Below are 12,584 nucleotides of genomic sequence, written 5' to 3' on the forward strand. Positions count from 1 at the left end.
TCAGAAGTTTGGGCTGAGGCTAAATGCCTGCTTTCTATCTGGGATCTTTAACTACTCGATAAATTTGCCAGTTATTACAAATGCAGTTAAAATAGTAAATATTATTTAATAATATTTATATTTATAATATATTTATAATAATAATAAAATTTAATAATAAAAAAATATTATTCCCCAACCTGGCAACGCAGATTACGCAACAATAGCTCTGTATTCTCTCCTTCTGCATTATTCACTGCTAAATGTTTTACGTTTTGCTTTTCAGATTATGATTATGGAAAACCTGGCGTTTTATGTGCTTAATGAGGACTTTGTGCTTTTTTTTAAGTGTTTTTTTTTTGTATAAAATAGTAAGAAACCTACTCTTACTCCCTGTGTGTACATATATTTCTATATATGTATATTTGGCAACACATGTAGCTGATTTGAAATGTGAATGTGCAAAGAACCAGGACCACACATATCTGTCTTCATTAAAATATAAAAAAAAGCTTTTATTTGCTGAATGTTGAAGCTCCTTCAAGGGTAATGTTACCATAAATGATTGGCACATGGTGACCTGTATACATCAGCTGCACTGTGATCAACGACTTCAGCTCCTCATTCAGCATCAGATGGAGAATCAAATGAGTACAAAGCAAAGTCTGTCTAGAGAGCATAGGACCACTGACTAACACTGTCATATCTATGCTGAAATGTTGACATATGTTGGAATAAACAGGAATTACTTGGAATGAAAATATCAGCTGATGCCAGCTACATATTATTCTCTAAATGTCATGACGGTCACAAAGAAAGACATAAGCACATAAGGTACAATGCGTGTCATGAGTTAGCAGGTGATTTTCCAAAGGTGGACATCGTGGTGGATTTTCAGCTGTATTGAGTTTTGATCCCAGTGATAGGCTGTTAGTTTTCACCCCCACAGAGAGCCAGCAGAATCTTCTCATAGTCTCCCTTAGTGTCATCCTGTAGAAGACAAAGACGGTGAATCTTTAAACTGTTTTCCTTCGTCTTTTCTTGAGTGCATTATCACAGCCCACCAAAACAAAACTGAACATCTGGGATGGGGTTTATTGTCATCACATGTTTGCTCACCAGAATCTCCTGGTAGAGTGTTTTGCCGTAGTTTTTCTTGTACTCATCCTTGATCCGTTTCATGTCAATTTCAGCGCGGCTCACCATTATGCGGGTCAGGATGTTTTTGCGGGTACCTTTACCCTGAAGGGAAAAGAAGAGTCAGTTAGGGAAGGCCTTGGGCAGAAAGCACAGCATCCTGCAGGCATTTTTATTTTCTGTTTTGTGTGTAGTAGCCCACACATACTGTACCTTCATGGCCAAGTACAGCCGCTCTGCAAAGAACGCAGCCCTGCTCCCAGCACACTTCACTGTGGTAATGTAAGAAATAGTTCAAGTTAAAATCATGTCTGTGTTTATTTTGCTGGTTTAACGCCTGAGTAATAGTCAGAGTACAGATTTGTGCCTTTACCTACTGCTGTGAGACAACTTTCAACATCTCCCTTCATCTCCAGGTCAATCGCTTTGGCCACATCCACTTTGCTGTACTTTGAGTACCTGTCAAATACTGAAGGAGAAGAAGAAGCACAGGAAGAGTGTTAAATCTCACAGGGACAAACAGTTCAAAACAATAGATGTCACTCAACAGAACAGAGAGCTAGTTTACCTTTACGGAGATGAGGGCCACTCCTGGTGGTTAGGATGTCGATGAAGACTGAGCAGTCTTTGCCCTTCCTCCCCTCTCCAGCTTCGTACAGAGCCCTGGCGTCGCTGTCAACCAGCTGTTCAGAAACTCCGTCAGTCCTGCTGGCCTGTGATATGCAGAAACACAGCAAGTTCACAACGCTGAACCCAACTAAAGTGGACTTCCGTGCTGTAAGTCACATATTTTTCCAACATTTCTTGGACATGAAAACTGAAAAATAAATAATTTTGGAAAAATATGATGTAACCTGATAAATATTAAGTAAAAAAACAAAAAAAAGTGTAATTTATCCACCAGACACTTTGCAACTTCATGTTTCTCATCATTTTCTCAAAATGGAGCTTTGACTTTATTTAAAATGTAATGAATGTTCAGTGTTTAGAGTTTGTACTGTGCATGTACCATTGTAAGATGCCCAAATCTGTGTACACAGATGTTTGTGTACCCAGGGAGTAAATTTTTTTTTTTTCTTCATAAACCACTATCAGCTTAGTACCGTCACAGCCACAGCAGGGAGTGTTATGTTGCCTCAGAACTTAAGAGTGTCCTGGTGCTGAATAATTGATTGTGGTAAATGTGTTTGCAAAATCCTGCAACAAAAGTACTAAATGAGGAATAAAAGAAACAAAGCAAAGGCGGACACACGTGTACCTTGCAGAGTGCAAGGAGGGCAGTCTTGAAGTCTCCGCTGGTGTCAGACCTGATGTCATCCTCCAGATCCTTTTTGTATTCTTGGTGAAGAAAAGGTGACATTAGAGTACAAAAATTGATGATCAAAGTTTGAAAACTGTGTTTTGAATAATTAAATTTCTAATTTTTGTCCCTCATGTTGCTACTATTTCTGAATAGGAGCTTGAGGAAATTGAGGATTGTTGCTTAAACTTTGTTGGCACACACCTCCCTTGTAGACCTTCTTTATCTCCAGGATCTGTGCGTTGTTTCGGGAAGCCAAAATCTCTATCAGGGTGTCCTCGTCTGTTCCCAGACCCTGAGAGGGGGATGCATGTATAGATTAAAACAGAGCAAGACCCCCTTATTCTTCACAAACTGAAACACCTTTTAGCCTCCCATTAAGAAAACAACAGATGATATGTGGAAGTGGGTGGATATCATCATATGCCCAAAATAACAAATGATGGTGAAACCAAAGCATTCACCACAGATGTGTTTGAGTAGCCTTGGTTTCTAAAGGTTTGAGGGGTTTATACATTTCTATCAGGGCTCATTTTAAGTGAGACGTGTGTGTGTGTGTGTGTGTGTGTGTGTGTGTGTGTGTGTGTGTGTGTGTGTGTGTGTGTGTGTGTGTGTGTGTGTGTGTGTGTGTGTGTGTGTGTGTGTGTGTGTGTGTGTGTGTGTGTGTGTGTGTGTGTGTGTGTGTGTGTGTGTGTGTGTGTCTGTGTGTACCTTCATAGCCAGTTTGAGCAGCTGGGCATCGTACTGGGCCGGTGTTTTCAGCAGAGCCAGCACCACGTCCTCCAGATCTCCCTTCAGGGCGGTTTTCAGGGCGGTTTCCAGAGGCTGTGGGGCAACAACAGATGAGTAAATATAGCATGAACTGCTTTGGAACAAAAGCCAATGTGTATCGACCTTCCTCCTGTGAACGTGTAATGCTCATTACCTTGCCACTGGCCTGCTGGTAAGCCTCTTTGATCTGCTGTCTCTGCTCATTGCTCCTTTTCACCAAAATTTCAATGATGGTGCTCTCATCCACGCCTGCAGAGTAATGATTTCTGTCATTCTGCATTTGTACAACAGCACAGTCAATATTTGTACTTCTGTGTGAGGGGGGCCCACAGAGAAAGGAGGTGACTTTCTATCATACACATTTCTATCGAATGTGTAGTAATGATGCATGATAGCCAGCAGAGGGTGTTAAGGTTCTTAACACAGAAACATTCACTTCACGCTTGAAGAAAAGACATTGCAAAACCCAAACGTGTTCACACATGCTCTGAAGGATCGCTGTGTCCATTTTATGCTCACCTTTTGTTTTGATGGCCTTGTCCAAGACTGACACATCTCCACTGGGGCTGAAATTGGGTGCTGCTGTTACCGTTCCCTCGTTCTTTAAGACCTGGGAGACATATCACAGATTATTATGTGTTTGGTAAATACTGGTGTGTAGGAAGTAGGTTGTAAAATTGTGTTTTTTTCAAATTCCATCAGGATACAAGTGCTACAACTGACAGATTTCTTTTCACACACTTCCTCTATCTATCCTCCATCTTAAAACAGACAAAACCGGTTTTATGTCTCCCTTGGCTCTGACCCTGCACCTCCAAGCCCTCCAACCCATGACAGCGCCCTTTAAATTGCTTGGACACGCCCCTGTTGGACTGAACTGAATTTTACAGTAAAGTCAGAGTACAGACTGAAATCATGCTGGATAATGTTATGAAACTTTCCCTTAGTTCACTTTAAGAAACCAGGCAAAGGAGAAGTAGCATTTTGTTCTGTTTGCAGAGTTTATAAAAGGGAGGGGCACAAATTCCTGCTTCTGTGAGTCACACACAGTCACAAGACTTAGTTTGGTCATTTCTTTTTGCATATAATCTTTACAGTCCAGACACCCTTTCACTTTAATGACCGCTAACATCTTATTTGTTTGCTCTGCCTATCTCCCTTTCCTTCCTCCACCTTTAAACTCATTCATTCTTTTCCTGAGCTAACTACACCTCCCTCCTTCCCTCACTGCCTGATCATTTTTTCCACCCCAGCATACCACAGGAAGAGGGAAAAAAAAGGGGGAAAAAAACAGTAGTTGGCCTTAGCAACTGGAACAGAGCCACAGAGTTACTTACTGACTCATCGGGCATGCCCAGATAGACCGTTTGCTGCAAGAAGGCTTGGATGAAAGACATGGTGGGACCGCTGGAGTCTGTCTGTAGGAGAGAAGAGAAGAGAAGAGAAGAGAAGAGAAGAGAAGAGAAGAGAAGAGAAGAGAAGAGAAGAGAAGAGAAGAGAAGAGAAGAGAAGAGAAGAGAAGAGAAGAGAAGAGAAGAGAAGAGAAGAGAAGAGAAGAGAAGAGAAGAGACTGATGTGATCCAAATGTCTAAAGTAGCATTTAATGTTTAGAAAGTGACCTGCTGGAGGAAATAGTAAAGCATCTTAAATTATAATAAAACACAGCCCACTGAACATATTGTAGATGGTATTTAAAGAAGAGATTGTCACTCTTATTCTGATTGAGTTCTTTAACTTGTTAGTTGAAGAAAGAAAGAAAATGTGTTTGCTTTTCCTTAGTCCAGTCCGTGAAACGTGACTCCAAAACCTCTTTCCGTTATTTCCCCAACCACACCCTCAGAGTTTAAATCAATACCTTTAGGGAGAGGAGACTTAAAGCCATCACATGTTGTTCCAAACTCTGTTAAACTTCAGATCACACAGAGATCACACAGAGAACAGATCCGAGATTTTTTTATGGGAGGAAAATGACTTACCGTTTGGCCTTAGAGGAATGAAGTTTGTCTCACTGAGGTTCCAGAGACGTTGTAGAGACACAAAGAGTTTATTTATACTCCAACACAAACTCCACCTAGTAACCGGTCCAGCCCATAAGATACTCCCCTCCACAGCTGCCATTGGACTGAACCAGAGCTCAACGCAGCCCCTTCCATAACGCAGCACCAGTATGCAATGCGTAAAAAGTAGGAAGAGTTTCTCCAGCACATATGGTCATAATCTAACACCTGGAAGACATCTGGAACAGGGAGTATGATGTAGGCTACTTCTACACTATCATGCATCTTATTTGTTACATATTTAATTATTGTGTTACTTTATTTGCTACACACGTGATTTTCTCCTTTAAACATTTAGATTACAAAAGTATACTATTTATACACTAAAACGGAATTTGCCTGCAACACGGATTAGGTTATTTTGATAACTTTAGTTTTTCAGCTCAGTAGTTTCACCTTTTCTCTGTATTAGCCTCTATTGATGTTTTTGGGTGAAAGCCCAGCACAATTAAGCAATACTCTTTAAAGTAACTCTTTATCTGCGTGGTGGGGCTCATCATGGACACGTGCAGGTTTCTTCATCTGGTCTCTCAGTTCCACAGGTGTTACTCACTGCTGGAATCTGTAGTGCCCCCAGCTACAGCAGTAGTTTGCTGTTATTGTTGTTTTAGAGGACAGAGTGATCTCTCTGACATTCCTGCTGTCTCCTGCAAAAAAAAAGTCATCAATAGGTGTCTTTAAACACAGCCTGAGCCAATGAATCCACTACTGTGTATCTAGCTGAAACTAGCAAAGTCCACTTTATGATCCCTCAAAGGAGTCTGATAAGGTGTGGCATGTTGTTATGACAGCAGAGACAGGGCCTGACTCTACCTGCAGGCTACATGCCTCAGCAGAGGGTGAATGGTTTCACACAGCAGGGATTAACAGATGGAGTGATGACACGTTTGTTTAATGACGTCTTTACTTTAACACAGTCACCCTTTATCATACTAAACAAGCAAAATTTGACATGCCCTTGATGACAAACATTCAAACTTCCATCATGCAATTTCTTAATATCTTTAAGCCAATCTTTCCCTGTTGTGACTTGTGCTATTGCGTTTAATGACACAAGCTTATTTATTATTGAAGTTATTTCACAAAGTGACACTTTGTACAATAAAGTCAGAGCAGGGTTTGGATTGTGAAAAAAGAAAGAGCAGGCAGACCGGTGTTTTCATCAAAGTGGCATCATGGGTGGATTTAGCTCTAAGTAAGGTGTGTTAAACAGATGCTCAAGCTGTGGTCCAAATGTTCCAAATAAGTCCCCTGATCTAAAAGAGAAAGGAAATCCTCTCTGAGGGGCTCATCCAAGAACAACAGCGCAAGAAGACTCGATACCTGCAGTAAGAGCAGAGGCAGCAGGGATCATGAAGGTTGATTTTACTCCATAATTACACCTTTAGAAGAAATATGGACAAATCACTGTAGCAAATATCTAATTTTTATATGCTAGAACGTATCATTTTCTCTTCATTACAGCAAACCTGTGTAAATATCATTCACTGATTCTCCTCAGTGTGGATGTTGGTGGCCTATTTCAGCTTTATTATTTTGACCCTAACAGTTCAGGAAAGTGTGGTGTCTCCAGGAAAACAAACAAACAAGAGGGACTAAGTGAAGGGAGTGTGTGTACATACTCTATATGTGTGCCTGTAAATGTGAGAGCGCATCCAGTTACAATCTCTATTTTACACACGGGAAACCCGAGGACTGTTTGGGGCATCTTTTTACCATCAGGCTCTGTGGAGTGCCTGGTGAAACTCCATCTCTGCAGGGTTAATATTTAAACACTGTTGAGAGTTTGGTTCCCCAGAGAGATCAGAATCAACTCATCCTGGTCCTCCTCGTCAACAAAGCAGCACCCAAACTGCACTAAATCACATCGAAGGGATCTTACCTACTCCGAGAAGCAGGTAGGACTTTTTAGTTAGACTTGTTTCATCCTGTCATCCTCTCTACTCTCTTAAAAGTAAATGTTTTCTGGTTGATTCGTGTGTATATTTTTTGAAAGAACTGGCTTTGTGAGAAGGTGCCCGGTGAGAAGGAAGATTTGTTCTGATACTGCACCGTGAAAATCGGAAAGCTGAAAAAAAGACAACATAGACACCAAGTCAAAGTTTGTGATATTCAGTTTTTCCTGTTGAGAAGCTTGCAGCTTATAGTAGCTTGGAGAGGCTGACAACTGGATTACACTCCCCGAGTGGATCTGCTGAGTGAGCTTTCTGACATCTGCAAATAGTTTGAGGGTTGAACAGGAGTTCATAATTTAGATTGAAATATCTGGAGATTTTCAGTTCCATATGAATAAAAAATGTCCATCTTTCTGGCCTTCAGAATGATTTTAACCATCTTCTTTTCTCTGCAGATTTTGGACTAATCCAGTTACATAACATTAATTTACAAAGACCAAACACAAGAACAGTAGTGACAGCCAACTCACAGTTATAGACACAATGTATGTGAACTCCTCTGGAGCTGAGAATGGACCCTATTCACTGACCTTCCTGGGGAAGAAAGTGGGGAGACATCACTCTGTGGCCCCTGCAGGCAAGCAACGTGAGTGTAAAACACACCAACAACGAACAAACAAACGAACATTGACAAAGGCTTATATTCATCTGTATGTTGATCATGGAATCCTTGTGTTTTCCTGTGATATAATGTGTTATAGAAGAGTCTGCTCTGTGTCTGATAGATGTGCTGCAGGCAGACAGGTGAAGTTAGATGAGGTTTAAATATTTCAGCTGCTTGGCTGCCTTCATTGTGAAGCAGTGAAGCTTCCAGTGTATCAGAACAAACATAACCCATTGTTCCTGGCAGGGTCTGGTTGGAGATCTGGATCTGAGGGCCAGCCGAGTTCACCAGAAAAAGATTTAAACACATACACATGCAAAGACACATGATAAAAGACAAGTATATGCAGACTTAAATGGCAATACAATCAGCTGGTAGTCATTGCAGAATTAAATGCAGATGCGTTTTGTGTGGTTTCACAATTTGACATCCATGCAGAGGTCCTTGGGTAAACACAAAATATATATGTATTGCAGATTAAAATTTTACATCATGCACACCATTTGAATATTATTTTGTGTCTCAGTTGCCTGGGAGACAACTGTCAGGTCTTGCTCTGAGGACCCGGTGGAGTCCTCACGGTCTCGTCAGGTCCCAGTAGCAGTGCAGGTGCTGGAAGATTTACCAGGCAGTGTACCAGAGCTGAAGGAGGAGAGGCCACGTCCAATCATTCACAACTCACAGTTTGACCAGTATGAGGACAACACAGCAGGTCAGCCCTGTAGACTCCTTCGGTTTAGCTCTATTTTCCGCCTTTTGGGTTCACCCTCTGCCTGCTCTAAAGCTCCTCCAGCAGACAAACTGCAACTACAACTCTCCCTGTGATTCCTCACATAATTTCTGTTTCTTTACTGAAAGGTGTTTCTGGAAGGAAAGTAACAGCATGACGACACGCCCACATTCCTGTTCAAGGAAACAAAGAGGGTAGAGGGTAGAGGGGAGAGGGTGATGAAATATTCAGAGGGAGTCATTTTGTGGAATGTGTCAGTATTTTAGATAAGACTGGGAACATGTATGCATCTAAGATAAAAATGAAAATAAACAGGGACTAACTACTGAGTTCACTATAAAATGATTGCAGTTATTGAAATGATCTGCATTTTGAGTGTAATATTTAGACATTTAAATAAACATCCCTAATCATCATCATAAATATGTAAAACATGTTTTAAATCTTATAAATAAACTGCAAATGTTTAAATGGAATTTTTGTGTTTTTTTTCTTTTCCCCAAGACTGCGTCCACCTAAGTGCAAAACAATGATCATAAATGCAAAAATCTACAATTCAGATTTATAGAAGAGGCTCAATGGTTTGATCGGTTAAAATCACAATTTAATCAGGGCTTTAGCACAATTCCACTTTAGAGCTGGTGAAGTAATTTATTAGCTCCAGCATTCAGTAAATCTATTATACAAGTTTGACATTGAAGTCAATTGTGATTGTTTAATTAAACATTTGCTTTTTTATTCCTTTAAACAACTTTTAAATTGCTGGGAAATAAATAAAAACAGACACAATTAGTAATCTGAAATAAGTTTGTGAACCTGATTATTATAAAAATGTTTTCTGTTATGAGGATATAAGTTAAAACTGTTGTTTTATTAATGAGCATGTTGTGAAAATTTTAAATGCAATACCGCATAACATGACATTGGCACAAGTGGAATCTGTGGCCTCTTCTTTCCCTTTCCTATCACTCCATTCATTAAGCTGATTCAAACTGTCCACCAACATTTGCTTCGTTGTTCAAGCTGTCGTTCATCACAAAACCCTTTGGATGAAGAGGTGGGCTTCGTTCAGACGCTGGGTCGGTGCCGACCGAAGGAGACACATCGTACAAGAGGTCAACAGAGGTGCTGTAAAAACATACAGTGATGAGGAGGAGGAGGAGGAGGAGGGAGATGGTGTATGCTGCATTGGTGGAGGAAGTGCTTTGTATCAATACAACAATGTAAAATAGTTCAAAGTAAAAGTCATGCATTGATCTCAGTAATATAAAAATTGCCCTTGTGACTGAGGCTGCATTTTAATGACATTATTGTATTTGAGAATATCCATCAGTGTTTAAAAAGTATTTTACTGTTGTAGTTGGAGGAGGTGGAACTAGTTTGAACTACTTTACATTTAGGTAGACGAGTCCAGTGGTTCCCAAAATGGGGGTCAAGCCCCTCCAAAAGATCACAAGATGAATATAATCTAACAGGGTAGGAATGAAGTAACAACAATGGGCCTTCAATATATCCCTCTGATCCCTTGTAGTTGGAAGGGTCAAATAAATGTCAGGGAGTAAAATTACTCAAATTAAAATTAAAACGTGAAGTACAAAGTCATCGAAATATTCAGGTAAACGAGTACCTCAAACATTTAGTTTATTTTCGCCTGTGCTGCGACTGATCAGAGGTATGATGATGACACGTGTTGACACGTGACACTGCAGGTATATAAAAGCTGTACAGGCTGATAGAGCGAGAGGAGATAGAAGTAAGGATTGCTACTAACCATCAGTTTCATTGAGTGTTTTCTCTAAAGTAAACAGTCATTTGCAGCATGTTATTTCTGCAGGCTCGTCGGAATCTCAGCTGGCAGAGGGTGGCGATGCAGATCAGGCAGCAGAAGCTGAGAGGTCACAAGATGTCAAGATCTACATCCCGTACGAGTCAGCTGAACTCTGCATCACTCAGGTAAAACAAAGAACATAATCCCAGGAAAGCAGCTCAGAACAAATACTGCATCTCACACAGCAACAGTAGAATCTGTTTTCTACCACCAGACGAAACATCCAACTCCTCACTGCAGACCAGCATGTCAGATAAAATATCTTCTGTTATCGTACAAAACAGTGAGCAATATTTTCAGAAGTGTGACTCATTGCTGTGTCCACTCCTTCAGAGAGAGGGCATGCAGACACACAATGAAGTCCCTGTCAGACACTGTTGTGTTCTCACTCACACTCACATGGCTGCCCTGCTGCTGCTGCTACTGTGGTCCTCGAAGGCATCTGATGATATCTGAGGTCTGTTACTGTGTGTGTGTGTGTGTGTGTGTGTGTGTGTGTGTGTGTGTGTGTGTGTGTGTGTGTGTGTGTGTGTGTGTGTGTGTGTGTGTGTGTGTGTGTGTGTGTGTGTGTGTGTGTGTGTGTGTGTGTGTGTACTTTAACAAACAGATTGCTGAAGACATGGAAGCCATGAAGAAGAGACACCTTGAGATGGTCCAGGATCTGGAGGAGAACTTCCTTATCACAGCCCGGGAGAACCAGGTGAAGAGGTGTGTTTGTGTCTGGTGTGAGCCCACGTGCAACACAATGATGATGCAAATTATTTTTTGTTTTCAGGAATGGACCGTGCAGAAGATCAGATCGTATTACCAGAACAAGTTAAACACTCTGCGGAGAATCCTGGACCTCTACCAGGAGAAAGTGGAGAGGAAGAAGAATGACTGGGAGAAAAAAGTTGCAGTGAGTCATTCATAAGTCTGTTTATCTCCACTGTGTCTTTATCTCAAACACAACTAACTTCCTGCCCTCGTGTCTCCTGTTTTTTTCTTGCATATTTTCCTGCAGCTTTCTTGCTGTGCACTTTTTTAAGCCTTTGAATGAACTCATCTTTCTTGTTCGTGCACATATTGTATGCCACATTGCTGTAAGCACAATTATTCACTGTATATCTGTATGTATGTATGTATGAAATATCTCTCCTCGCCTGGTCCTGTTTGTGGCCTAGGGCTTGACAGCACAAAACGAGCAGCTGCTGGAGGAGCACAGAGCTGAGAGGCGGAGGAGTAAAGACGAGGCCCAGCAGTGGAACAGAGAAAAGGTTGCAAAGCAAGCTGGCGGGCCTCCTAGCTTCTTACAGCATGCCATCTTTCTTAAGAAGCAAAGCACATTCTTGTGGCCATAGAACACGCAACTTTTATTCATTATTACACAATTATCAGACCAACTTTGTTTGTGTCTTTCTGTCAGAGCAAAATGCTGGAACTGTTCTCCAACCGGCTGGATGTCCTGCACAACCACCAAGCTTCCAGTGAGTTGAGTTTCATACGTTCATATTTAAATTACTGACCCATAAATACCTTTAATAATGCCATGTTATTTTGAACAGCATTGCAGGAGCTCCAGATGGCCAGACAAGAAATAGGAAAAGTTCAAGAAATGTTGATGGTGTCGCCACAGGAGCAGCCGGAAGCTGCAGGTGAAGGTGAAAGCTCAGAGAACAAAGGACTTTCAGCACAACAACCAACTGAGGTGGGTTGGAGTGAAGTGAAGTTACCTGTAATGTCAGTCAACTGTTCGTATCAGGGATGCAAGATCTATGGTCACAAACCCATCACTACCTGTCACTAATGTGTGACAGTTAATAAAAATCCCCAAAGATCTGATATCACAACTGTTTGAAACTACACTCACCTTTACTGCAGAGACGACAGCAAGAAGTTTGAGAGGTTGATATCTCAAAACCTATAAAACCAAAACCCAGTGCATGGCTTAATACCTGGAACTAAGACATAAAATGTTGTTTATTTCTCATTTGGTTTGTCTTTTTAATTCTGTTGGATTGACCCTTCAACTTGGTTCTATATCCAGACTTGCAGTGGCTCAGATCGGCCGCTGGAGGGGGCTCAAGCCCGTCTAGAGGAACTAAAGGAAAGTCTGTACCAGCGGGAGAGGGAGATCACGGAGCTGCTGGAGGCAGAGAGGAGTCCCATCCCACCTGTCCCTCCTCCTCCCTGCAGCGTGCTGCTTCCTGCTGTCATACACAAGGTGCTGCTCAGATATTGAGC

The 12,584-nt window shown here is 41.3% G+C and overlaps 2 protein-coding genes across 2 annotated transcripts; one reads left to right on the forward strand and one right to left on the reverse strand.

Moving 5' to 3' along the window:
• Positions 1 to 476: 476 nt before the first annotated feature.
• Positions 477 to 5,212, reverse strand: anxa1a (annexin A1a). The gene is made up of 12 exons (XM_069699730.1): positions 5,164 to 5,212; positions 4,525 to 4,605; positions 3,707 to 3,797; positions 3,342 to 3,436; positions 3,128 to 3,241; positions 2,621 to 2,711; positions 2,375 to 2,454; positions 1,685 to 1,829; positions 1,490 to 1,585; positions 1,330 to 1,388; positions 1,099 to 1,221; positions 477 to 969 (listed from the first exon to the last, which is right to left on the reverse strand). Exons 2-12 carry the CDS (start codon positions 4,582 to 4,584, stop codon positions 910 to 912), a joined length of 1,014 nt encoding a protein of 337 aa, XP_069555831.1. The 5' UTR covers positions 4,585 to 4,605; positions 5,164 to 5,212; the 3' UTR covers positions 477 to 909.
• Positions 5,213 to 10,980: 5,768 nt separating this feature from the next.
• Positions 10,981 to 12,582, forward strand: LOC138621509 (BICD family-like cargo adapter 1). The gene is made up of 6 exons (XM_069699641.1): positions 10,981 to 11,061; positions 11,137 to 11,259; positions 11,525 to 11,617; positions 11,767 to 11,827; positions 11,906 to 12,048; positions 12,388 to 12,582. The coding sequence occupies exons 1-6, from the start codon at positions 10,981 to 10,983 to the stop codon at positions 12,580 to 12,582; spliced, it is 696 nt and encodes a 231-aa protein (XP_069555742.1).
• Positions 12,583 to 12,584: the final 2 nt, after the last annotated feature.

Source organism: Brachyistius frenatus, unplaced genomic scaffold, assembly GCF_029030835.1.
Source record: "Brachyistius frenatus isolate BFR_SWC_R1_liver_20210118 unplaced genomic scaffold, ASM2903083v1 Contig_31, whole genome shotgun sequence".
Lineage (NCBI taxonomy): Eukaryota > Metazoa > Chordata > Actinopteri > Embiotocidae > Brachyistius > Brachyistius frenatus.

Bases quoted from the DNA above. Each gene is read 5' to 3' on its own strand.
- LOC138621509 (XM_069699641.1), top strand. From the start codon at position 10,981: ATGGAAGCCATGAAGAAGAGACACCTTGAGATGGTCCAGGATCTGGAG. The intron at 11,062-11,136 runs GTGAAGAGGTGT...TTTTGTTTTCAG, and splicing joins TCACAGCCCGGGAGAACCAG to GAATGGACCGTGCAGAAGAT. The intron at 12,049-12,387 runs GTGGGTTGGAGT...TTCTATATCCAG, and splicing joins CAGCACAACAACCAACTGAG to ACTTGCAGTGGCTCAGATCG.
- anxa1a (XM_069699730.1), bottom strand. From the start codon at position 4,584: ATGTCTTTCATCCAAGCCTTCTTGCAGCAAACGGTCTATCTGGGCATG. The intron at 3,798-4,524 runs GTAAGTAACTCT...TATGTCTCCCAG, and splicing joins TGGGCATGCCCGATGAGTCA to GTCTTAAAGAACGAGGGAAC. The intron at 970-1,098 runs GTGAGCAAACAT...TGTCTTCTACAG, and splicing joins CACTCTACCAGGAGATTCTG to GATGACACTAAGGGAGACTA.